Below are 27790 nucleotides of genomic sequence, written 5' to 3' on the forward strand. Positions count from 1 at the left end.
TATAATCAAGGCCTTATCTCTTGTTGCAGGTGCTAGTTAAACATGACTAAATATGCTCTGAATAAGATTTTTTTTTAATTGATTGCAGTCTACATTATATGTTTGAAAATATGTGTTCAAGAACACATATTTTCACATAATAGGCTAAAACAATGCTAACAAAAAGCTGAAAAAATATATACATAACTTTTTAGGTTCACTTAAAACTGAATATTTATAAATAAAGGCCTTTAAGAAAAATATTAACAAAACACATGGATGTGTCTCACATTATATTTATTTTATTTGCTGTACAAAAAGATCTTGGCGAGCAACTCACTTAAAAAAAAAAGTTGTATTGAGCACTATTATGAACACAGTAGTTTTTCATTGTACAGGAGTACAGAAGAAAAAAAATCCCACTGCAGATAGCTGGTGAAAACTCTGTGTGACTAGACAATATGCTAAAGAACTAAACTCAAGTTTATATCCCAGGAAACTTTTCTGTCAAACTTATTCATTTTCTACAACTAGATTATGTTTTCTTCAGGAAAAAAGTTCTTTATCCACAAATGGTGTGATTTCAGACTTTGGCTTTTTTCAAAACCTCTTGGTCCCAGTCAGTGTCAAGAACATCATTATTTAACTCAGCAGACTCAAACAGAGACAATCCTGAGAATAGGCTTTTGGAACCATTACTATTACCATCCTGAGGACTCATAAAACACTTTCTCTTTAGACTGGCAGTCCTTTGACAGTTAACTGAATCCCTAGTTACCATTTTTACAGTGTTGTTTTCAGTATGACTGAATTTGGTCTGTTTTACTTTGCACTCGGACATTGTTGTACTTGTTGACTCCATCCCTAGTTCACATTTCTTTGCTGGTGTGTAATCTGTTGCTGGGGGTATTGTTTGGCACTTCTTGCCTATGTGGTTGGCGATGTTTAGAATTTTGTGGACTTTTGAATTAGCTCTCAAACAATCAGCATCACCTTTTTTAAGCGTACTATTTTCCATTTTTGTTTGAGCTGTTGTGGGTTCACTTGTCCAGATAGACGAGAATCCTGAGAGTTTAATTTCTGAGCTTGAGGATGTTATACTGGTCTTCATCTGTTCTGATTGTAATGTAGTTTGATTAGTGATGCAAGCACTTGATTTTGAAAGTGGGGTGGAAGTAAATATATCTCTGTCATCACCAGTGCTGACTCTGGTTCTCTGACACAGGTGTGCGTCATTATGACTAATTGGTTTCTTTGTGTTAACGCTCACTGTCATTTGCTTTTCTGGACTGGCATTATTGTTATGGTTGTCAACTGAAGTTCTCATCTTATTTGGTTTGAACATGAATCTTGACAACTTTCCACGCAAGTCTATGTGTGTTTCAGCTTCAACTGCCATTTTCTCCCTTGGAACAGCGCTGCTCTTCCTACTTTCAGTCAGGTGCAATTTGTCCTCCTTTACATAGCTGTCTTTGTCAGTGGACAGGTTTGTCTCTAGTACATTTTCACTTTCATCCCCAAACACCAGCCTTTCTCTGTGTCCTTTTCCAACCTCTTTGTGAAATCGCTGATGTTTCAGGTCCAGTTGCCCAAAGCCTTTATCTCCCATATTCTTAGAGTCCATTGTGCTTCTAGAAACCTTTTGAAAATGATATCCCAATGGCTCTTGATGTGCTTCATGCTTCTGTCTCTCATATTTCAGTATCTCCTCTTGGCTTTTAGAGATTTCTTCTGTAACGCTTTCATTTTTCTCACCTTGTATGTTTTGTTCTGAAACAGAGGTAATATTTCCAAAAACAACTGGAACAACAGTCCTTCTCGAAGTCAACTTTTCAGATCGACAGCTTGATTGTCTGGTTACTTTAGACACGTATGTTCCACTTGAAATAGTGTTTGTATTTTCTTGAGGTGTAGTTATGGGTGAGGTCCTATCATTTGGGGACAGTGACAGAGAGGTGTGGAACCAGTTCGAGTCACTCCTCACTGTATTACCACTTTCCAAATTGCTAGTGTGTGTTTTGGAGTTTGCGTCACTGAGTAGATGCTTCAGTTTAGTAGTTGATGAATCACATTCAGGAGCCTCTGATGTCTGGCTTTTTGACCTTAAGAGAAAAACAACCTGCAGTTAAAATGATGATAGCTCCAAACACTCATGTGCACAAAGTTGAATCCATAAATCTGCTCCCAATTTGAACTCCACTGGCTACATTCATCACAAAGAATCATGTCATTAAGTGTCAAAGTATAATTATCTTATGTGTTTTTGTATATGTTTTATCCAACTACAGACAGAAAATGGGGCCTAAAAGACTATAAATTATCAGTGGACGTCAAATCATTAGGTCATGATTTTGATGTCATGGGGGATTTCTTGGCAGAAAAGAGACAGTTACTAGCAGCACTTCTTATGCACTCAAATGTTGTGGAGCAGGAGGTAATAATCTAACATTGGGATTATCTTTGAAAGTTAACAAATTAAAAACAAACAAACAAACAAACAAAAAAACAATTTACTCACCTGGATAGTCTGTCTCTCTCCTTCTTAAGGAACAGTGGGAGGTTCAGTCCTTCAAGCAGTATCTGACACTGAGTTTGATACTGCTCAACAGGGTCAGCAGGAAATGAGGTGAATAAAGTATTCACATTTCCCTGCAGAGCGCCACCCTAAAAGAAGAACATAATATGCAGTTATAGACTGACACAGCAGCATGATGACAAGACACCACAAAGTGAATGATATTTGGTGAGTTCAAGTGACAATTGCAATCAACCAGCTGGAAAACTAAGGAGACTAGAAGTGAGAATGTCATCTGTAAACTCATTTTACATCGTGGACCATATACAGCCCACTTTACCTTTACGTGGGCCAGAATGCTGAAAATTAGTATATCAAAAAGAAGTCTGACTTCATCACTCATTTACAACAAGTGAATGCTGCTGTAACTTATGAAAGCTCTGTCAGCACTTGCTCTTTGGGCTTAAGCTGTAAAAAAAATAAATGACAGAAAAAGTTCTGTTATCTCATTAGCCAGACTGTCCTGTAATTATAAAACAGTATAAAGTTTGTCTTATCATACAAAAATTGTCCTCATTTATTTATTCATAGTAAATAATGATAACTTTTCACTCATTTAATTGTTTATCCATTTCTTGATTATTTTGGTGTAGTATGAATAGCTGTGAGAGAAGTCTTTATAAGCACTTCACCAAAATTTATGGAGATACAATTCAAAGTTTATGTCCTCCTCTACATTTTCAGAGATGTCCAGTGGGCCAGATTGGAGTCTTGCCAGACCAATGCTGGCCCCTGCATTAGACGGTCACCTAGGCAACCAGAGCCTTGAATATCTGCAATTAAAGTGGGAGCTTCAACACAATATACAACGAACAGATTGCTTGCAGTATTGTATACAACTTTAGACTAAAGCATCAAGTCTCAGCTTCAATGTGAGTAGATTTTCAGCAAGTAAAACTGTTTTAGACACAGTTATGTTAAGATTCTGTTTCAGTAAATGCAATGAAAACCAAAAGATTAGGCAAGAAATTATCAGATGTGGAATTTATTTTTTCAAACTTAGCAGCTGGTTTCATTCAAAAAATTGCAGACTTTAGTATCCTACCTTTAGTAAACAATTATTTACTGCTAATTATTTTAGTATAATGATCATAGTACATACAAGTGGTGTGAAAACGTGTTTGCCCTGACTGAGCATAAATGCCAGGATCAGTACTACAGTCAACTTCTCCTATTTCTCCCAAGAAGTATAAAAGAGGGCTATGCTATCCAACCCTAGAAAACCACCAAGTCATTGGTCCAGGTATGTGGATGATACCTGGGTGAAAATCAAATTTCAGGATGTGCCACAATTCACGGATCACATTAACTCGCTGGAAAACCACATCAAATTCACCAGGGAGGATATGAAAAGTTGCTGGTTAGCCTTCTTAGACTGTGAGATCTCCATCAGTAATGGGGGACATTTAAAAGTTGATGTGTACTGTAAACATACGCATACGGACAGGGCTGCGCGATATGACCAAAATCTCATATCCCAATATAAGACATCTACCGTCCGATAACAATATAAATCACAAAAATTTTACATTTTCTGTAAATTCTGTGAATCTTGGGCAGCTCGACTTGCGTGAAGTGTTAACAGCTGGGTGTCGTGTACCTGGAGTCGAGTGTTTAACCGATGCATGAAACGATACATTTTTAGACATAAGTATTTATTACACAGCGTGCTGCCGGGAAAAGCCTGTTCTAAGTCTAAGGTTTATTTTTTAGCATCTGGCGGCTCTTTTTTGCTTCTCATCCGTAAATAATCTGCTCTTTCACGTGATTCCGTTTATTTTGAAAAGTCTCAACAGCATCTTGAGCTTTATTGTGAAAGGTTTATGTGGAAAATAAACAAGTGGACACGCGATGGATTTACCGTCGTTGTTGCTAACCACAGCGCATAAAAACAGGCACTTGTCTGTCTGTAGAGTGGTTATATTAAATATAAGAGAAAGAGAGAACTTTAAGAAATTAATATAGCCACTACAGTGACCATCAAAACGATAAAAAAATATTGCCATAAACAGTTTATTTTACACCACGAAACAAATGATTGCGTAAAATGAAACGATAGACATCTTTATATCGTCATCCGATATATATCGTTATATCGAACAGCCCTACATGCAGATTAGTATTTAAGATTTGACTCTCATCTTCCACTGGAGCATAAACTTGGAGTCATCAGGACGCTGCAACACAGAGCGAACCCCATCCCCACTGACACAACGGCCAGGGAAGCAGAAGAACATCACATCAAGAAGGCCCTGAGTAAATGTGGTTATCCTAGCTGGACTTTTGTCAAAGCTGGGAAGGCACCTAAAGAAAGCTCCAGCTATCCAGGAGAGAAGGACAACCGCTGCCTAAGTGAAAACCCACAGTGATCCCTTCTGTGTCAGGAGAATCGAAACAGTTGAGATGCATTTTTTCTAAACACCGAATCTCTGTGGCTTTTAAACCCCAAAACACGCTGCGCCAAAAATTGGACTACCCCAAGGATCGGGGACACTCCAGTGGACACTCTTTCAATGATGAGGATGTACACATCCTGTACAGGGAGCAGGGAGTCAAGGAGGCCTTTTACGTGAAAAGGGAAAGACCATCTCTGAATTGAGGAGGGGGCCTAAGGGTACAATTTTCATCAGTGGGCTGGTTTCAGTCATTGTGCAAATGTACTGTTTATAAGGTTGGGGAAACCTGCAGTTAGCTAAGACTGAAGGAGTCACTCGAAAGAGTGAAGAAATGTTTTTCCCATTGAAAACGCTATGTCCAGATGAACAGAATCAACCTTTTGGGATTTCCTGCTAAAATAAATACAATGAATACAAAACCCTTTAAATTGAAAGAGACTCATAAACAGGTTTTAATTTTCAAAGTAACAAATAAAAGCCTTACCTGCATAGAGCACTCCATAACAGAAACAGCAATGACAGCGTCTTCTATGGTAACTGTCTCTCTGTACATGAGCTTGGCATGGGCTGTAAAATTAACAAAAAACTTTTCTGCCACTGCTGGCGTTCCACTTTTTTCAGATTTGTATATGCAACAAGCTTTATTGTTATTACATATCATCAGCAACTTGACAGTTAACAAAACTTTAGTTTAAAATCATTTTGCTTTTAAATAATCATATGAAAAATTTAGTAACTAATTACAATATTTGATTAAAAAATAAATAAATCTCCACTCGCTCCTGTGAATGGTCTTTAACCTTCAAGATCTAGTCCTCTAACTGAATTGAATCGATTTTAGAAATCAGTGAAAATACCCAGCCCTAAGGCAAAGCATGCTGTGCAAAGACACATAACAGCAGCACATAACAGCAGGGTGCAAGATTCTAGCAGACAGGGCATACATGGAACGCCATAACAAAGAACATGAACACCTGTGCAGAGTTTGAGAAGTCAGAAGGCCAAAATGGGATACAGTTCCTAGGGTGGTTAGAAATGGCCAAGCTAAGTCATGTGGACTTCCACATACAAATGGACGGCTAACAAACCAAACATACTAGTGATGGACAAGCAGAGGAAGGAGGCTACAGGGATAGATATAGTTTATACTAAAGTGGCAGCAACAAAGAACACAAAAACAAAAAACATCTTGTATGCCTTTCGGTGCTGCAAGAGCAGCGTGTAAAATATTATCAGAAGACTCGTTTTAGACCTGACCACAATCAATGACTTGGCTTAGACTCAATTTATGAATAAATATGACCAAACTAGTCTGAAGTCAAACTTCTCATCTTACCTTCAGCCAGCCTGCTCAGACTCTCCAATGTGCGAATAGTTGTGCGGGCAGCACTGCTGCCGTCACTTCGTCTTTGTAGCTGGTAGTAGCGTGTCAGTATACAGTTGGCATCTTCTGACATCACTGGTTTTAAATGTTTAATCAGGCTGAAATAAGCTTTCATTTTTTCCATAGACCACAGACTCGAACACTGATCAGGTAGTCCTTAAGAAAAAAAGAGAAGGGGCATTTTTACCACGTTCTCCCCATTGAAGGGTATGTGAGAGAACAATAATAACCAATTATTTATAACAACAGACTTTATTGTTTTAGTCATATTTCACTTCCAAACTCAAAAACATGTCTTCTACCTCTGTCCTCCATAATGAAAGAGGAGATGATGTGGTCCCACTCTGCATTTCTAGTATCCAGCAGAACTAAAACCAGGTCAAAACGACTTAGCAAAGGACTGGCCAGAGCTACGTTCACAGACAGTGGCTCGTTGGGATCATACTGGCCTTTAGGGTTGGTAGCTGCCAGAATGGTAGTTCTGGTATTCAGTTTACACACCATGCTGCAGAAAGAGAGAGCAGTGGATCACACAGAAAAAAACAAAAAACAAAAACAGATGAGTAAATACTTTTTTTTACTTAAAATGATCCATTTAAATAATCCAGTATGTGGATTAGGATATTTATTAGTTTATTAGTTTATCTAAGTTCATTTTATATTAGATTCCCCTTGTGTTTTCTACCCGTGTTAAGTTTCCCTTGTCCTTTATGCGCTTCATGTCTGCATGTCTTTTGTCGTCAAGTTCATGTTGTCATGTTTGCGTTTCATTATGTTTCCTGTTTTATTTTGAAGAGGTCCTGTGTACTACGTTCAATGTGTTTAGTTTTACTCTTCCCCTCATTATGTTCATGTGTGTCAGCTGTTTCCTCATGTGTTCCCACTTCACTCATAGCTGTCTGTTATTCTCCCCGTCTTCCATGAGTTTGTTGTTGTTAGTTTCCCAGTTTAGTTTTGTTCTTTGTTTCACCTCCACGCCTGCAATAAAGCTGTGTTTTTGAGTTCACGTCTGTCTCGGTGAGGTTTGCGTTTGGGTCGTTTTCCTGCCTGCACACAACCGTTTTGTGACAATATGTATTAAAAAAATGCTGTATAATATTACTGTCAGAGTTTGAGTACAGTATTGTTGTGTGAAATAACTGTAAATAAAAAAGGTGGGGAAAGGGGAGAGTTGTTAAGATCTCAGTGCTACTTAGGAGATGTTTACAAACTTACAAGGTGAGTAAATGTTTAAACGATAGGAAGGAGGGGAATGTAGAAGACTGTAAATGAGACCCATGAGCTGAGCTGTTGTTTAGGAAAGTGGAGTGAGTTGGTCCTGAGGCCCCGTTAATGAGAACCAGAAAAAACAAACCAAACAAAAAAACTGTCGGCTGGATTAAATGATGTTCTATCCAAACTGGCAGCTCACATGTAGCTCTTCAGCAAAATGAGCCAATAGGATAAAGAAAAGAGAAGATTCTGCTGAATACCAATGAACATGCCTTTAGTAGACTAGGTCATAAACAAGGTCTTAACAGAATGAGCCACTTGGCACAAGTAGAACAAGAAAAAAAAGGAAACCCTGCTAAACACCCATGAGTGGACGAGGTCATAAACACAAAATGAGCCACTGATAACCGTGACTAGATGCCAGAACCTTATGAACATACTTAAAAGTGGACATTGTTAAGGAGAGTTTGCATAGATATTATAATGACTAAAATTACTTCAGTAGGAGAATTAATTAGTGCCCAATGCAGGTTATATTTGCTAGTAGTGTAGAATATTTGAGAACAGAAAAATGAGGTCATTTTTTATAAATCGTTAAAATAAACAATACTAAACAAAAAAAAGTTTCAACAATAGCAACATCAAGACAATAAGACTCCAATGATAATAAACTACATTATCAAAAGTAAGTAAATGTTAATAAGGCAGAGGTCTACAACTGAAACGTCATATTTGGTCAGTCTTAACCTGCTGGTCAGCAATTTTGAATTTAGAGTGTATTCCCCCAAAACCTGCATCTCCTTAGAGACTGTGTCTGCCCCAAATTCAACAAAAAACACTTTGAGAGTCTTTTGCTGATATACGGCATTGAAAACAAAATGTCATTTTAAGAGTATTCCCTGAAACCTTTCTCAGCTGACACTTTGAGTAACCTTTGAGTTGTTTTTGACCAGGATATGGCTTTCAATGTGCATATTAAATGCTTTCATCTACTTTCACAATATCTCTAAAATTAGAAACATCCTATCTCAAAGTGATGCTGAAAAACTAGTTCATGCATTTATTATTTTTAGGTAGGACTAATGCATTTTGTTATTAAGAAGATGTCCTAAAACTCTACAACTAAAAACCATCAGTTGATCCAAAAATCCATTTATTTTAATTCAATTCAATGTTATTTATATAGCCCCAAATCACAACTCAAGGCATTTTAAATTGTAAGGTAGATCCTACAATAAGATGCTGCAACGAGAGTACTGACAGGGACTAGAAAGAGAGAGAAGATTTCTCCTATATTGGCTTCCCTTCGTTGGCTCCCTGTTAAATCCAGAATTGAATTTGAAATCCTGCTCCTCACATACAAGGACTTAAATAATCAGGCCTCATCTTATCTCAATGACCTGATAGTACCATATCACCCCATTAGAGCACTTTGCTCTCACACTGCAGGCTTACTTGTTGTTCCTAGAGTATTTAAAAGAAGAATGGGAGGCAGAGCCTTCAGTTTTCAGGCCCCTCTTCTATGAAACCAGCTCCCAGTTTGGATTCAGCTAGGGTTAGGGAGAACCTAAACAGGCTCTCTTCCTCCACACACTCCTCATACATAAAGTGCTTTACAAAACCAAACATTACAGCTAACAGGTGGATTTATCCTGTTTGAGTGCAGCTAACCAAACAGCATAGAGCCACTTGCTGCTAAAGAGACAAAGAATGAAAGTGGACACTCTATCCTTGGTTTCTTAACATAAAACTCATTGTTGCTGTCAAGGGCAGTACTGGAGTGAGCCCTTTAATCTGATTTTTAGTTTTAGTGTCCTTATTTTCCTTTGAGTTATCATTTCTGTCACTAGTTAACTAACATAAACTAATGTGTGTCAATTAGCCTCAACCAACCAACCACATGTTCGGCACTGACAGAAGCTGGCGCTAAACATGTTTTTAAAACCTTAAGCACTTATTTCCTAAATCAAGCTTAACAGACAGGGCTATATTTCCATTATGTAAATTAGCCTTTGATTAGTTTTTCATGTTCTCTTTAATTCATGATTTAACAGTTATTTTTCCCCACAGGGCCAGGCAGGTCCCTGTGATAAATGAAATCATTATTTAAGTTATGTTTGTCTAGTATTAAAATTTGTTTGATGATTGGAAACATTCAAGTGTGACAAAGATGAAAAAACAAAAACAAACAAAGAAAACCAGGAGGGGGGCAAAGAGTTTTCCACAGCACTGTATACGATCGTGGTCATTCTGTGTTTGAAATTCCTAACTTCTGGTGATGTGAATTTATATGTAAATGCATGAGAGTCCTACCCAGCTTTAGCAACACTAATAGATTGTTGCTCCATAGCTTCATGGATGCTGATGCGATCCTGCTCCTTGATGCTGTTGAATTCATCAATGCAGCACAAACCACCATCTGCCAAGACCAGGGCTCCTGCTTCCAGGTGCCAGTCACCTCCATCCTTCACAGCTGCTACTGTCAGTCCTTTGGAAACACATTCACTTTATGAAGTAATACATTGGTATTATATGTAAAAATATATAGTTAATCACATGTCCGAGTCACCCTTCATTTCTTGACATTGCTTCCAACAAGGCAGATTTTATTGTAATTTTTTTTTTTTAAATCATCATGAGCGATACTTCTCGGGCCTTTCAAAGTTTTGGGGTAAATTGGATGTGTTTTAGCTCATTTTCAGTCCAGTCCATGTGTCAGAGGAATATTTTATTGTTTGTTAAGCTACTTGACACAAAAACATGTAAAGTAATGAATCACTGTTGTGTCTACTCAAACAAACAACACAGTTTGAAAATGAAACCTTTGTATAGGCCATCAGTTGAGACAGAGCCAGATAATATTAACTCACAAGTGTTAAGTGACAGGATTGTTTTCTAATCTGACAGATTTTAGCTGGTGCCGTGTCTTTCCATTCCTTTTTGCACCTATTTTTCTTCATGTGCTCAATACTTTTCCCCACCTTTCATTTTTTGTTAATACACAATGGTTATGTACCCAATAATTTTATATAACTGGAATTGGAATATGTTTCAGTAAACAAAAAAAACAAAACAAAACTTGTCTCAGTGTCCAAATATATATAGACCTAACTAATCCTAACAAGGATATGAATACACATGGGTGTATTCATATCCTCGTGGGGACATCTCATTGACATAGTGCTTTCCCTAGCCGCTTAACCTAACCCTGACCATCAAAAGGCTAAAGGTCAAAGAAAAGTGAGACACAGTGTGAAATCCCAGTAACTCTAGGCTCCCTCCACAGAATTGCATGGCAGCATTTGTTTGAAAAAACAGATTTAAATACTAACAGTATGTTGTCATATTGTGATTTATTAACCGCATGAGTGTGGAAATTATGTTTTTTATTATGAAAAAGAAAAACCAAAATGATAAAACTTTATCTTTGCAGGCTGAATCCCCTCCAGAGGGTGTTGGGAGACCTATGTGGGTGAGACTAGAGGGTGTTCTTTACCATACTTTGATGGATATCACAGTGTTAGAAAGGGTCCCTTTCTACTTGGTTTTTATATTGATTACTTATCTTAATTTTAGTGATTTTCTTGTCATATGGATTTTTATTTAGTTATTAATGTTCTTTATTTAGGTATAAATAAGTGAATCTTGGTTTCAGTTCAGTCCTCGGGTTCTCCCCCTTGGTCCGCGACAGTCCTAAGACTCCCTCACGGACCCCACTCCCCTACCCAACTGACTAATTAGTGTCTCAGATTTTGTTTATTCTTTTTTTATATATTTTTTCCCCTCCTTTTTATTGTTTCATCTTACTCACGTTCCTACTCCGGATGTTACCTGGTATCGGGTTCTCCCCCTTGGTCCGCGACAGTCCTAAGACTCCCTCACGGACTCCACTCCCCTACCCAGTGACTAATTAGTGTCTCGGTTTTAGTTTTAGTTACAGATGAGATATCTAAGTAACACCCAGAGTAGAATGCATGACAAGGTAGGAGTGACACCACACAGTTTTAGGATTTTTGTTTTTGGTACCTGAGAGGAGCACATTGGGCGCTCCCATGTGACTTAATGGTGACCTATCCTGGGAGAGGCCCACAGGATTGGGCGTCTCTCAGGAAATGATTTAATCCCTCGTTCTCTCCTGGCCCCAGTAGCGTGTATCCCTCTGAGGAAGCAGGAGATCCGCGAAATGTCAGGAACGCGAGGCCAGACCAGTGGGACAATTTTTTTTTTTTTTTACAGCTCTCCCAAGTGATTGGTGCTGGGGACAAATTTTAGCCTGCTCACAGAGTTCAATTTTGGAAAAAAAAATTGTTAAACTGACTTTTTTAGAAAATCATTAGTGGGGAGTTCTTTTCCACCTGTTGTGATTCCCCGTGGATTTAACTCCACCTGGGAGGTGGCACTGGGAAGGAACGAGGCATTGGTGTGCGATTTAAACTGTTTGTTCCGAGCTTCTACTGATCAACAGAGTTTGTAAAAAGAAAAAAAAAAAGGAAAAAAAAGGGGGGGTGGTCGCCCGAGATTGGAGACTAAACCCCCCCCCCACATTTAACTTGGTCTTCCTCTTCTAATATTTTAAATTTATCAAGACTCTTTACTCTGTCTGCAGCACAAATAAGCTTATTAGAAAAGGGCCTGACTTTCATTCCAGCGCCATAAAAATTTTCACGTGATGAGTTTTTTTCTCGGGACCTACATTGGTACCATAGAAGACTGAAACTACAAGACTATTTTGAAACCAACAACTTCCACAGGGATCCCTTCGTCCTACCATCTGTGTGGGAACTGGAGTGGGGGGCTCAAAGAGCTAATAAAAAGAGATATTCGGTTGTTCCACTCGTTAAGGCCGCAGGTGGGGAGAGAGGGCAGTCTTACGGTGGAGGAAGAACGGGCGCTTAGAGAATTAAAAGTTAACCAGAACATCATGATTAAGCTGGCGGATAAAGGCTCAAAAATTGTAATTATGGACAAGCAGCAGTACAGACTGGAAGCCCAGAGACAACTGGGAAATGAGAAATATTACAAATGCATTTCAAATTCAATCCAGCCTGAGGTGCAGCAGCAAATTAGGAGGATTGTCCACTCACTACATCACAAGAGTTATTTCCACAAAACAGCGCGACTATTTCTTAGGTCCTGATGATCCCCACCCACGCTTATCCTATTCTTAGATCCCACCTGGAAGACCTATAGTCTCCGATTGCAGTGGTGCAATACATAACATCTCTCAGTACACCGAGAGCCCTCTCTAATAAACATCCAAGTTATCTTAAGGACACGTATGATTTTTTTTAAAGTTCACAATAGATATAGACAGTCTGTACACTAATATCAATACATAGACGGGACTGAGAGTCGTAAGTAACATCTTTCAGCGGTACCCGGATGCTGCGCGCCCTGACGCGGCAATTCTCCGGCTTTTGGAGATTTGTCTCGTCAATAATGATTTACAATTTGACAATAGGTTTCATTTGCAGATGGAAGGAACGGCTATGGGCCAGAGATATGCACCGTCCTACGCAAACATATATATGAGCGAGTGGGAGACAGAGAGGCGCTGGCCAAGTGCTCATTACAACCGGTGTTTTATTTGTACTTTATAGATGACATCATAGGCGCATGGGGACACGGGGAGGATACGTTCCAACAGTTCGTACACATCTTGAACACACATCACCCATCTATAAAACTTAAGCAGGAGCACAGCGACTCTGAAATCTATTTCTTGGACACCACGGTCTTTTTTGAGGATGAGAAGGATGGCAAGAGGTTGCATGCAAAAGTTTATTTAAAACCCACTGACACGCATGCGCTCCTCCATAAATTATCACCCACCACACACATTTCGGGAAATAGTGAAATCCCAAATATTGAGATTTTACAGAATATGCAGTAAGGAGGTGGATTTTTGCAATGCTACTTCCATATTGTTTAGGAGTTTGAGGAAGAGGGGGGACTCACGCTCTTTTTTTGAGGAAGATACACAGGGAGACGCTCTCGGGCCTTCGTACGCCTAACGCATGGACACAGGGTGATTTTTGGGAGGGACGGGGTGGCGCAGGAGAGCGAGTTGATGCTCGGTGGATGGATACTGAACTTGGGACTCCTTTTAATCAAAACACCATCGAGGACATAACGGGAGGGGAGAGACTTTTGCCCTTTGTTAGTACTTTCCACAAGAAGTACACGCCATTTCTCAGCAGTATCCACCAAATTCTTTGTGAAATGCGGACCTGGGGGCATGCATTCGAAGCGCTTAAGGAAAAACCAAAGCTTGGGTGACCTTTTGGTTAGAGCTAAATTGGAGGGGAGGGTAAACGAACCACCTAACACATTGTTGCAGTTTTTGGTACAGAAGCACATCATAAGTAATCCGCACAGTGGAGGCTCTTAGGCGATTAGAGGGAAATTCTTTCTAGAGATAAAAAATGTGATTTATGCCATTCAATGTAACAGGTGTGGGATGATATATGTGGGAGAAACTACGGTTCGTTTGAGAGCGCGGCTGCAACAACATCTATATGCCATTCATGCAGCGGAGTCGCGTACTTTAGTGGCCACCCACTTTAAAGAGCATGCAGTGGGGGCTCTGATTATCATGGGCTTGCAGGAAAATCCGGGATGGTCAGTCGGTCAGCAAAGAAGGATGGAGAGGGGTTGGATAGACAGATTCAACACTTATGCTCCATTGGGCCTGAATGTACCTGCATGAGATGCGGGTTGTAAAAACTCTTGTTTCTCTTTGACCTAAAGGATCATACATGTGGGTTGAGAGTGTTGTTTCTTAGAAGTCTCTTGTAATAATTGCCGGAGGTATGAATCCATCAAGACCCCAAGGTGAGGGAAAGGGAGGGGAGGTGCGGTGGATGACCTGCTGTGAAACTCCTGAGCTGAAAGAAGCCATAGGTACATCTATAGAGGTATGGTTGACAGAGGAAGAGTGTGAAATAAATAAATAAATTAATAAAGAAAATGGACTGAAGGCCTGCTGTTTTGATGCTATAGGAATAGAGATCAGGGGATGGGAGAAAGTGGAATAAACATCAAAATCGCCCTCAACAGATTTATTTCACGGTATGAATTTCATTGGAGGGGAGGGAAAATCAACCACCTGAGACACTGAGGCAGTTTTTGGTACAGAAGCCCATGATAATGGCGATTATGGGCAAATTCCCTCTGGAGATAAAAAATGTGGTTTATGCCAAACAGGTGATATGTGGGGGAGACTGGGGCCCGTTTGAGAGTGCGTTTTTCAACAACACCTATACCCGTTCGGCGGAGTCGTGTACTTTAGTGGCCACCCACTTTAAGGAGCATTGATCATCATGGGTTTGCAGGTTAATCCGGGGTGGTCGGTCGGTCAGCGGAGAAGGATGGAGAGGGGGTAGATAGAGCGACTAAACACTTGTGTTCTGTTAGGCCTAAATGTACCCATATGAGATGTGGAGGCAGCGTGACGGCTTGGGTGTGCATGGCTGGCAATGTCACAGGGACACTAGTGTTTATTGATGATGCTGACCCCGTGACTGTGTGAAAAATTGATGACCCCCTAAACCTAATACCTGGTTGGGCCACCCTTAGCAACAACACCTTTAAAAGAAAGAAAAAAAAAAACAAAAAAACAGCCCTGTGGAGAAATTTTGGCCCACTCGTCTTCACACATGAACCACCTTTTTAAGATCATGCCACAGGATCTCAGTCGGATTCAGGTCAGGACTTTGACTAGGCCACTCCAAAGTCTGCATTTTGTTGTTCTTAAACCATTCAGAGGTGAACTTGTTAGTGTGTTTTGGATCATTCCATTTGTGGATAATGGCTCTGACTCTGGTTCGCTGGAGTCCCTCAGCTTTAGACATGGCTTTATAACTTTTTCCAGACAGCGAAATCTCAGTTACTTCATTTCTCACTTATTCCTGAGTTTCCTTGGATCGCGACATGATGTCTGGCTTTTGAGGATATTTTGACCTACTCCACTTTGTCAGGCAGGTTCTATTTAAGTGATTTCTTGATTGAGAACAGGTGTGGCAGTAATCAGGCCTGGGTGTGGCTAGAGAAACTGAACTCAGTTTTCCGAGATGTGATACAATATTCACACAGGGCCATGTAGGTTTGGATTTTTTTCCCCTTAATAATAAGCAGCGGCATTTTGTGTCTCCTTTGTGTGTGTGTATATATAGTTTTGTTTGTTTTTTTAAAAGGGAAAAGCAGGACCTACCTGCACTTGTTGAGCCAATTCCAGCTGTGAGTACAGAACGACACATAATCTTGGCAGCATATTTCAGGAACTGAGACTTCCCTGTGCCTGGGTCACCAACCAGCAACATATGACACTCGCCTAGAAGGAGCAAATCATGAATACACACATTTCACAGAGGGCCATTTGTAAAACACAAAAAACAACATAGAGGCATTGATTTGTCAGAGTTTACATTCTGTCACAAGACAGTCACAATTTTAATTTTCATGAAGCCATTTAAAGGGCCCGAAAAAGCAACATGGGTCTGTCCTCCTGTGGGCTGACCATCTCTGCGGCCCCTCCTGTGGGTGGTGAGCCCACAGGTGGCCTCAAAATCTCATCATTGCTTTTTGAGGATGATGTGATTCTCTTGACTTCATCAGGTGAGGAACTTCAAGCTCACACTGGAGCAGTATGCAGCCAAGTGTGAAGCGGCGAGAATGAGAGTTAGCAACTCCAAGTCTAAGACCATTGTTCTCAGTCGGCAAAGGGTGGAGTGCCGATTCCAGGACATGGATGAGTTATTGCCCCAAGTGGAGGAGTTCAAGTATCTGTTGTTCACGAGTGAGAGGACAGGGGAGTGCGAGACTGACAGACTGATTGAAGAGGTGTCTGCAGTGATACGGATGCTATACCAATCTGTTGTAGACAAGAGACCTGAGCATAAAACGAAAGTGGTCCATTTACCAGTCAACCTATGTTCCTACACTCTTGTCGCAAGCTCTGGGGAGTGACCAAAAGAATGAGGTTCCAGACACAAGCAGTAGAAATGAGTTTACTGCTAAGCGTAGCGGGGCTCTCCCCTGGAGATAGGGTGAGGAGCTCAGTCATTCGAGAGGGACTCAAAAGGAGGTGGTTCTTCTGACATCTGACTAGGATACCTCATGGACTTCTCCTAGGTGAAGTATTCCGGTTGTCTTACCAGGAGAAGGCCCAGGGTTTGGAATGTCTCAGTGTCCCCTCAGATGAGCTAGAGGAGGTGGCTGGGGTAAGGGAAGTTTCAGTTTTTCTGCTCCAGCCACGACCAGAACCCAGATGAGCAGCAGAAATTTGATTGATGATTGGTTCAAAAGAAAATGAACTGCAAAGGGCCAAATTCCACTTCAAAGGCACAGCTTAGAAATGTTTAAAGTTTATTTACTGGTTTGTAGGAGTCATTCTTTGCAGATACTTAAGAATATTAATATGTATTATTTAAAATTTTAAAAAAGAGAAAAATTGCATACCCCTAATTTTGGTCCCAGAAGAATCTATTCTCTGAACTCCCCCAGCCAAGACCATGGCCACTGCCAGTTTAATTACATACATGCCAAAAACCTGTGGACACAGGCTCATTAAGATATGGTTCCTACCTACAAATAAGACAGAGGGAAACAAAATAAATGGATATAGAGCAAGATACACAAATATAATAATCTTACACAGTAAATTATACATACCAGCTACAGGATTATGTTTGTAGCTATTCCAGAATTCTTCAAATTCTTCCTGAGCATCCTTTACAAGCTGCCCAGCAGCAGCCTGCTGGTTGTTTACCTCTATGTTGTTAGCTTTGAGGACCAACTCCACATCACAAAGTGCACCATCATAAAAGGGTTTCCAGCGCAGACACATCACTCCATAAACAGTGACATCATCTCCTGGGAGCATACAGTCCAAAATCCAATACATGAGATTAATTATTAAAATTTTATTTTCAGTTCTGATTTTGGCAAAGTAATCATAATACAACTACCTTTGTTGCATCATTTTTCACTACAAACATCTATTAAGAGTTAGAAAACATACATTTCCAGTGACAAACTTATGTTTGCTTTGCTACTCATTTTAAACTCAACTTGCCTTGAGCCACAAACTGTAAGATATCAGGAGAAGCGCATCTGGACAGTTCTTAAACATTAATGTTTCTTACCAGATTTACAACTGTCGACGAGGTCATTCTCCAGAACTACCAGTAAAGAACGAGGAATACTGCCCACTGAAAGTTTCTGCACCTGTCGTAAGTTGGGTACAATTCGATAGAAATGACATATTTTACGCACTCAGCAAGTGAAGTTTTAACAACATAACTTAACGCTTTAACTATGTTTAGAAATTTTTAAAATCAATACATAAATTAATTCAATAAAATCAAGAAGCTCATGTTTAAAAGCCTAACCTGCTCTTGAATTTTGATCTCCTGGTAATCCCTGCAAGCAGCAGGTTCAGATCCTTCAGACAGACAAGTGAATTTATATGAGTTACAGCTATCGGGGTTAGGGCAGGCTACGGGTGGAACAAACGTGTAGAATTGCTCAAATTCTGCCTGCACTGTGAAAACATGACGACACTTTGTGCACAGGTAATCACGCTCATATTCCAGAACCTACGAGAGGAGGAAAAAGACACGGCTGTCAGTAAAACTCAAAGAAACCAAAGTGGATCTGCGTAAGGCTCTGCTCCTTGTCCAAACACCACCTCAAAGTTTGCAAAGTGACTTTTTGTGTCTCGTTGAATTTTTAACTTGCATTCAATTTTTTAATCGAATAACTGTTTCAACAGTTAAGCTTAACTGTAGAAGGCTTGTTAGACATTAAGAAACATTTCTCACTCTAACTAATAATGGACATGAATAAGAATAAAAACTGGAAGTTGTCTGTGGGGAAGTGTGGTTTTGGCTAAGCTGCAGAGGAGGGATGGAGCAATGGGTTTAGGGTGTGACGTTAAGGGAGGCTAACCCACACAGCTGTTCTCAATCACGTGGTCATGCCTTCCCCATTTCAGTAGGATGCCGGGACCTGACAGGAAGACGGCTGGGAAGTTGTACAAACCAAAAAGTGTGCTGTATGTATAATATCAATCGACTTGCAATGCGGTGTGCTTCGGGTCTTTTTGTCACAATGATGCCGAAACCCAGTCATGGGATGATGGACCGCAACCTATTCGGCTGGTGGAAGTGCTGGCGAAGATGGTGGTGGAGCTAGCCGCTATGCATCAGTAGGAGGCTGCAGTGCATCATCTGCAGAGCAGCACCTGATGGTTCTTCTAACCCTTTTCCCCTCTACAGACACCATCCTCCACTCACCGGGAGCCGCTGGGGCAGGAGAGTTGAGTGCGGGGGGGCCAGGACACATCTGCTGGGACCCCCTGTTAGGGCAGAGTGTGGGGATGCATTCACAACCAGTAATGGTGTGGAGTGTCTGCACTGCACTAAGCGGTGACGTGGAGTCATTGAACGCTGACTCTGGCCTGGAGGAGACGGCAGGGCCTTCTTGTGATGCCTCATCAGCTAAAGAAATTCCCTCCATGGAAGATTTCCCACTAAAGCAGTCTTATGATGACAATATATGCTAGGTCTTTGACCAAGTGATAAAAAATGATGGTCACATGTTGCACCCTGACCTACCTAAAAAAGATGGGTTGTATCAATTGGGTCCTTTCACAAATATTTAATTCAAATATTGACACGATGTGTGGGTGTCTAAATCACTACTCCACTATTAACTGGTGGCTTATATGTATACTGCTCATGTTTTTTGCAGTGTTGGAAGCAGCATTCAGTTTAATGAATAGCACATGTACATATATGAAATTCTGTTACCTTGGCAATACTGGTACGTATTACAGTACCCGTTACAGACAAAAAGTGTCCTACATCTCTAGTCCTAGGAATTGTATCTCTTGTCAGCTCTGGGCACACTGGCAGACCTGGACACAGGAGAAAAAAAAAGTTATGTTAAGTGACTCGAACAAGCAACAGTGACGAGCAGCAATGCTCGAAAACCCTCAAATGTGGCTGTATTACAACAATTCTGCAAAGATGAGTGGGCCAAAATTCATCTACAGTGGTGTAAAAGACTCATTACCAGTCGACACAAATGCCTGATTGTAGTTGTTGTTGCTAAGGGGGGCCCAACAAGTTATTAGGTTTAGGAAGCAATAACTTTCTCAAACAGGGTCCTTAATGATAAACACCATCATTTAGAAACTTCACTTTTACATTTGTTTGATGATCTGAAACATTTAAGTGTGACAAACATACAAAAAATAGCGTATCAGTCAAGGCATGTAATACTTTCTACTTTTAAGATTAGGCTTTCCTTTTTTGACAGAGCTTCAAGTCAGGCCTTTATCAAGTGACCTTGGAGCTACTCTTAGTTATGCTGCAATAGGCTTAGGCTCCTGGGGCTTCCCATGATGCACTGAGCATTTCTCCTTCTCACACCCCTTTTCACTACTGTGACCCCGAAACGGTCACAGTAGATGGCTGTGTCTTCCTGAGTCCCTGAGCCTGGTTCCACAGACAAGGGGCCTGAAAGCTGAAGGCTCTAACTCCCATACTGCTTTTAAACTGGACATGAAACGCTACAAGTATAAAGGGTAATTTACACCCTGGAGCCCTGCACTGAAAAACTGATACTGATGTAACACTGTCTGTGAAGCTGGATTTAAGAGAGAAATGCTGATAGAACATGTTTAGTGCCATCTTGTGTTAGTACAAAACATGACGTGACCAGCTTGGTTGGTTGTGGTCAAGAGACTTTAGTCTAACATTACTTTATGTTAGCTAACTAGTGACAGAGCCGATAACTCAGGTGGCTCCTTATTTGTAGTCTTATTTTCTACTAAGAGGGGCAGGGATAGCTCAGTAGGTAGAGTGTTGGCACCATGATCAGAAGGTCGGGGGTTCGATTCCCCTGAACAGCTACCCTGAGGTACCCCTGAGCAAGGTACCGTCCCTAAACACTCCCCGGGCGCCCAATGGCTGCCCACTGCTTCACTGAGTGAATGGGTTAAATGCAGAGAGGAATTTCCCCACGGGGATCAATAAAGTACACTTTCTTCTTTCTTTCTTCTTTCAATTTTGTACTGCCCTTGGCTGTAGCAATGAGTTTTATCTTAGGAAACCAAGGATCTACTGTCCACTTTCACTGCTTGTCTCTTAAGCAGTCAATAGTTCTTTGTTGTTTGGCTAACTGCACTAAAATGGGAAAATATAGCTGTTAGCCGTAATGTTCAGATTTATAAAACTCGGTACACCATATAGGAGATGTAAAAACTAAGTGCAAGCACATAAATGCTAGATCAGGCGTCTCCAACTCCAGTCCTCAAGAGATACTGGCCGGCAGCTTTTATATGCATCCTTGTTCCGACACACCTGAATCAAATGAATGGCTCGTTACCAGGCCTTTACCAAACTTGATGGCATGCTGAAGAGGTAATTTAGCCATTTGATTGATTCAGCTGTGTTGGAGTAGGGATGCATCTAAAACAGGGGTGGGCAATCTCAGTCCACGAGGGCCGGTGTCCCTGGAGGTTTTAGATCTCACCTTGGGTCAACACACCTGAATCACATGATTAGTTTGTTTTCAGGCCTCTGGAGAACTTCAGGACATGTAAAGGAGCTAATTTAGCCATTTAAATCAGCTGTGTTGGTTCGAGGACACATCTAAAACCTGCAGGGACACCGGCCCTCGTGGACTGAGATTGCCCACCCCTGATCTAAAAGCTGCAGACAGTAGCTCTCAAGGACTGGAGTTAGACACCCCTGCATTAGATATATACATATAATACAAATACATAATTCCAGTTTTGGTTATTTGGACAGTTATACTGATATAACTGTGGGGATTTGGACTTTGAGCTTAAGGCAACAACTAACGCACAGCTGCACGCTGAAATCTGGGAACTAAGGTTAAAAACATTTTGAGTGTCATTCTCTGATATATTTTTCTATGTGACAGCATAACCATGTTTCCAATAGTTGGAATTCTGTTTCCAAGTTGGGATTCTGTGTAAAATTTTGATCTCTGCCAAGAAGGTTATATTTTCAGTACCATGTGTGCCTCTGTGAACAATATAGCTCAAAAGGTTTTGAATGAATTCGAATAAAACTTTGCAGGAGTACAGTGTGGGGTCATTGCGTTAAAATGTAGCTTGCATTTACCAGCGTCTTCAAGGTCAATTATTAGTCGAAAAAGTACTGTGCCGAATAATGATTTCAAATAACTGACCTCTCCTTCACAGTCAAACTGATCTAAATGTCAAAGTGATAATAAGCCTATATTGGACTCTCAGATTCTTACTGTCACTGTTTGCATTGACAACATATAAACAATTAGAAAATTATATTTGGGGATTCAAGGTCAAATAGGGTCAAACTGGCAATATTTAGAAAATCATATTAGTATATGAAGATTCTAAATATCACATTATAGTTTGCAACCAAATACATCACATTTGACCTCACCTTTACATTTCAGAAAAAAAACAAAAGGAACATTTACAAACTAAAATTGGAAGTTAATACTCCCCAGAGAGATTGAGCTACCAAGGCGGAGGTTTGTACTCAGAGTGCTTCTTGTTTTTAATATAACATTAACATGAAATTTTTTATATTAATATAAACTTTAATTTAATTTGAATGCACCTACTAAACTATCAAACTGGGAAATTGTATTGTTATCTTTATTAAAATATACACGTCTGGTTAAGCACTCAAACTCTTTATGCAGACAAAGAAAGGCAACTATTCCTAGTTAATGAAAATAACAGTTTATCCAGTTAAATATTTTAAAAATCACACTGATATAAAGGCTTTTTCTTAGCTTCCTGAAAAATACAATAACAAACTTGGTCACCATCTTTAAAAAAAAAACCCAAAAAAACTGCTTTTGAAACTATGTGCTGCTTTCGTAGAGAGTGCCCGGATCTATAGCATAGATTTATAACTCAGTATATTTAGGCTTGACGGCATTTTGGTTGACATAGACACACGATCCAAATTGAGAGCTGTAACTAGTATAACTGCATGACTAACCTGTGATGCGAGCATGAAGAGTGTGGACCAATCTCTGGTCTTGTTTTCTTTGCCCTTCATTATGTTTGAGTGAGCCGTCGTCTGTTACCGCTTTGGCTTTTCTGTTTAATACTTTATCAAATATAGCCAGGACATCGGTGGGATATGCATTGAAATAGTCCCCAATCTGTGGGAAGACAGTACAATAACCATGACATTAGTACAAATCCACATTAAATAATGAAGTGTAAGTATGTCAAAATAATAAATGGAGTGATTGGATAAGAAATACTTAGAGGCTAAATATTCAAGAAAGAAAAACAATGTTTCAAAATGAACTGCTCACTGGATTCCAATTTAGAAAATTCCTTTTTTAATAGTTTAACTGCATCTGCTAAAAATAAATAAACATTTTAAGAAAATATTTTTTCTTAAATGCAAAAATAAAAAAACCCGAGTACAGACATTTCAGCTAAGCCATAAAATAAGATACTGTTCGTCTTTTTACCAGATGGAGCATCATTGTTGAGAAACAAATCTGATCATGTGGGCCTGATCATTTTGTTAACATATTATTGTTCGTTCTATTAAAGACGAAAGAATGAGATTGCAGGTACGAGTGGCATAAATGAGATTTCTCTGAGGGTTGGATGGATCCTTTACAGATACTGTGAGGAGTTCAGTCATTGGGGAGGGGCTCAGAGTACAGCCACTGCTCCTCCACATTAAAAGGAGCCACATGAGGCAGTTGCCTCCTGGGTAAGCTGTTCCAGCTGGATATGTCCTACCAGAGGAAGGTAGGACAGGAAGGTTTGGGCTTCCCTGTTTGGCCTGCTGACTTCAAATAAGCAGAAGAAAATGAATAGATGATTTATCGTTTTGTTACTCAAGCCGTCTTCCCTAATCTTAGTATATCACTTTTGCAATTTATTTTAATAATCTGGTGCCAAAAAGCAGCACTCCCCGCCACCCCAAAATAAGTTTTTTTTGTTTTGTTTTTTAAACTATGCTATCAGTTTTCAATTGATTGCAATATCCTCTAACTATACATAGTTAAATATCTTTGTATAGTCAATTGAAAATTAATTAATTTTAACATATTTAATTTCACTTTGATCCACTGTAAAACCATATCTCCAAATCAGGAAGCAAGTAGTTTTTCCACATGCCATTTGGTGATGGCATGATGAACTGTACTCTAAGTACATGTAACTGTACATGTACCTAAGCACATGCTGACAGTGCAGGGCCACCTGATGACCTAAAGATCACAAGCTTCCAGACTTGTCACACAAAGACTTCTCCTGCTCCTCAGAATTATTTGATATTATGTACTATAATAATATTATGGAATATAGACTTTTTATATCAGGAGATATAAAAAGTTTATATTCCATAATTTGTAGACATAGTGTTTGGCAGATGAATGGTCAAACCCTGCCCATGTTTATTTCTGAGAAACATTAGCTCTCCAAGCTCTTTACAAACCTAATCATGTTACTGACCTATTGCCTATGAATCAAATTAGTTGCAAAATGTTTCTATGATTGCTTCACTTTAGTATCATTTACTTTTCCAGCCTTTTCTTCTACAATTCCAGGGCTCGCAAAATCGCTAGCCCGACGTCCCGGGGCTAGCGATTTTTCCAGTCGGGCTACCAAAATCTATCTCTGCCCTGCCCGTCGGGCTATCATAGGAAGGAAAAATATATGTCAATGCTTTTGCATTCTTTCGGAAATGTAGCTGGGTAATTATGTCATTGGCATCGGTGAGCCACTGTCAATATGTGACATATTGAAATCGCGTTTGAATTTGCGCTTGTTTTTTGCTTTCACTTTGCAATCGCGCGAACTGTGTATAGAGAGCGACAGTACTGATTGGTGAGTGAGGATAATTTGTGCCTTTGTTCCTCTGACATCGTCTTATCAATCGTTAGCTTACTATGCAAACATGACAAGTGAAATCTCCTGCAGCAAGCTTAAACATGTGAGAGGTTGATCGCGCAGAGAATCGCTGAGAAGCAGCAGGATATATATTTTAGTTCTGCTGAGCCAAATAAGACAGGTCAGGGTGAAGAAGTGACAGCCAAAGAACAGCTTACCACAAAACGGAAAAGTTATGACAAATCAGACTATAAGGCAAAGAGAAAGTGCAGCTTTATGGTTTCATGGACAAAAGAATTTCTGTGGCTGCAATATGACAAACTAAATAACCAGGGCTGCACATAAGTGGTCCGCAGGTGCGCATTCGCTGTCAAAATAAAAAACGCAACGCGTGTTTGCGTACATAAGATTTTCTGGAGGAGGACAGACATTTGTTTAGAACTCTTAAAGATGTCGAAGAAGCTCCTTTAAGCAATTACTTTGGTTTTCCTCCACCTCCAAAGAAATGTCAGGAGTCCGAACCACAAAAGAAGCGCGTATTCTCGGAAAAGTGGTTGCAGGAGGTGAGCTGGCTTCAAACAAATGATGAACGCACAGAGATGTGGTGCGGAATGTGCCGTGAAAATCCCACTCTAGCGGACAAAAACAGTGCCTTTTATAGGGACGCAAACGTGCGTTGCAACTTCTTATCTGGTGCGCGTCTTTTATTTTGACAGCGAATGCGCACATGCGGACCACTTATGTGCACCCGTGTAAATAACATAATGTTCTGCCGGGTGTGTTGTTGGTTTTCCCTCGATTTCTGAGTCGACAAGCGCCTTTGTTACTGGGACCAGTCATTTTAAGAAAGGCCCCCATTAGAACCCATGAGAAATGCAAGAAATGCATTATTGCTCAGTCTGCAATATCTTTCCCGGAACAAACACCAATTGCAAATAACATACTAAAAAATAAACCTGAAAATCAATCTATGTTGCAAAGAGTGAACTACCACTGGCAAAATTTAGCAGTCTTTGCAAACTTCAAAAAGCAAATGGCCTAGATCTTGGTTCCACTTTCCTCTTACCTGTGACTTCAGTGGAAATTTCAAATTCAGGATCTGACACAGACTGATTCATGTTCTACACAGTTCTTACAAGTTCATAGAAATTTATGTTCAATTAGAACCAAGTATTTGAGTTGATGATTGTAATTTTTATACAATGTTGTAATTTGTGTTTCAACAATTTTTTGATTAATGTTTTGTTTCCTTTACAATATTACACTTTAATGTATAATATTGTAAAGGAAACAAAACATCAATCAAAAAATTGCTCTCCTTTTTATTCGGGCTACTTAAATTTATCTTGGGCTACCAAAAACTGAAGAGTCCCTGCCCGAAGGGCTACCAGGGATTTTGAAATTTTGCGAGCCCTGAATTCCCAACTTAATATGTTAAATTTGGTCAGTTTAAACATTTGATATGTTTTTGAGGTGCTTTTGTGAATAAATGTGGGTTTGAGATTTGGAAATCATTGCCTTCTGTGTTATTTAAACTTTACACTCCAATGCCCATCATTTTAGGAACCGGGATTATAATAATACTATTCTGAGTTTAACCATGACACATGACTTTTTTTTCTTTCTTTTTTTAAACAGACATACAAATCTCAAGGGGCTTACTTTATCTATATGCCAAACACAGAAACCTGTGTTAACATTACCTCCATATTGGCCTCAAACAATGTCATGGCATTAACCACTAGAGGGCGATGTGTGTCTTCAGTCTCTTCAATAAGTTGGAGAATGTCATTGTGATGATGATCTGTCAGATAGGTTTCAAACACCCGATCAATCAGTGCCTCCTGTTCCGGGCTTATCAACATGATGCAACAATTTGAATCCCTGCAAGAACATAAACAATGAAACTGACGTTTATAAAGACTAATGTTACACACACGTTGTGTGCTGGACTTAAACATCATTTTAAATATTCCATATCTATGTGCATTCACAGTTAAAGATCTCTCTTTCTGCGTGCTCAGCAGTCAAACAAAGGTGTTAAGCTGCTGGCTAGCTGCACACAAAAGACATGGAATACAACCGTGGACAGGTCTATTGGCAGCAGAGTGGCCCACTCTCAATATTAATATTAATATTAAAAACTCGTAACATTAGAAAATATGATTAGGTTAAACACATAATTGCAACACAGCTATTGCACATTTAAAGAAGCCGTGTGGGAGAGAGGAAACAAATACAATTCAAATGCAATACTGCTCTATTAGAAGTTCTCAACTTTGTTCTAACTGCCTAAAACTGCGCGACAAAGCAACAAATAATGTTCCCATGTCTTCCCGGTGCTCATCAGGCAAAGACAGAGATTTTAACTATAGACACTCCTACTGTCTACCCGAGAGTTACAAAAGGCACTTCTTCGTAATTCTTATGAACACTTACGAGCTTACATTACATAGTAGCTCAACTCTGATAGGCCTTATATATGTGTGTTTGGATTAGTACACATCAGTCACATTGATTTCAAACAAAAATACCACTCTGCATGCTATCTATCAGCGTAAACACCCTGCATACTAAAAGTTGTATAACAAGTTTCTCCCGCAGATAATTACGTTCATATCCTGTCTCGCTGTAATAATGTAAAGGCTCACATACCGTTTGTAAGACACACGAACATTTTTTAATAAGAAACCCACTTGTACAGCCACAGCGACTTGTGTTGCGCGGGCTTACAGCTGTCTTCTTCTACGTCTAAACTGGCTTCTGTTTCTTCTTCTTGTTTGTAAACGGTTGGCAAACAACGAAAGAGTTTGTCATTGCCGCCAACTGGTATGGAGTGTGTATCGGCATATTCTCATGCAGGAGCTTGGAACGGTGTGTATGGAGGGCTACAAGTGCCAAAAAGATATAAATAAATAATTACACAGTTAATTTAATATTTCATTTATTAATAATGAAGGTAGAAAATAATAATTCATTAAATATTGATTTATTTAATTTGAAACATTAAATAAATTATGTATTTACTTCTAATTTTCACAAAATATTGACATATTTAGTTCATACATTTTGACACTCCTGGCGCTGCTGCGGTGTTCATGAATTTCAACCTTGCCCATCAAAGTAACAAGGCGGGGTCAATGCCGATTTGTTTAGTGGGCATTTCCCAATACCCACAGCTCATTTGGACTTAATGGAACCCAGACTGTAAGTAATCTTTTGAAATACTACTGTTTTTGTGTCAGCAAATACACTTCTGATATTTTTTTCTAGGCAACAATTTTGTGATGTAAACTTCAACCATCTGGGCAATCAGTCAAAATGAACCCTATATGCAAACGTGCTTTGAT

General features: G+C 39.7%; 1 protein-coding gene across 4 annotated transcripts; it reads right to left on the minus strand.

Moving 5' to 3' along the window:
- Positions 1-232: 232 nt before the first annotated feature.
- On the minus strand, positions 233-27191 carry mcm9 (minichromosome maintenance 9 homologous recombination repair factor). 4 transcript variants are annotated; one of them, XM_087852695.1, is made up of 15 exons: positions 27096-27191; positions 26144-26244; positions 22579-22744; positions 19360-19466; positions 17938-18144; positions 17692-17773; positions 17219-17419; positions 17006-17131; positions 15759-15878; positions 9860-10034; positions 6637-6839; positions 6287-6490; positions 5435-5517; positions 2498-2643; positions 233-2081 (listed from the first exon to the last, which is right to left on the minus strand). In XM_087852695.1, the coding sequence occupies exons 1-15, from the start codon at positions 27115-27117 to the stop codon at positions 563-565; spliced, it is 3462 nt and encodes a 1153-aa protein (XP_087708821.1). In that variant the 5' UTR covers positions 27118-27191; the 3' UTR covers positions 233-562. The 4 variants fall into 4 exon arrangements, with proteins under 4 accessions (XP_087708821.1, XP_006796340.2, XP_006796341.2 ...); XM_006796277.3 differs by having other exon boundaries at positions 26144-26324; positions 27096-27183; XM_006796278.3 differs by having other exon boundaries at positions 26144-26324; positions 27137-27174.
- Between the last annotated feature and the right edge of the window lie 599 nt (positions 27192-27790).

Source organism: Neolamprologus brichardi, chromosome 15 (assembly GCF_056152115.1).
Source record: "Neolamprologus brichardi isolate AB-2024 chromosome 15, ASM5615211v1, whole genome shotgun sequence".
In the NCBI taxonomy this organism is placed as follows: domain Eukaryota; kingdom Metazoa; phylum Chordata; class Actinopteri; order Cichliformes; family Cichlidae; genus Neolamprologus; species Neolamprologus brichardi.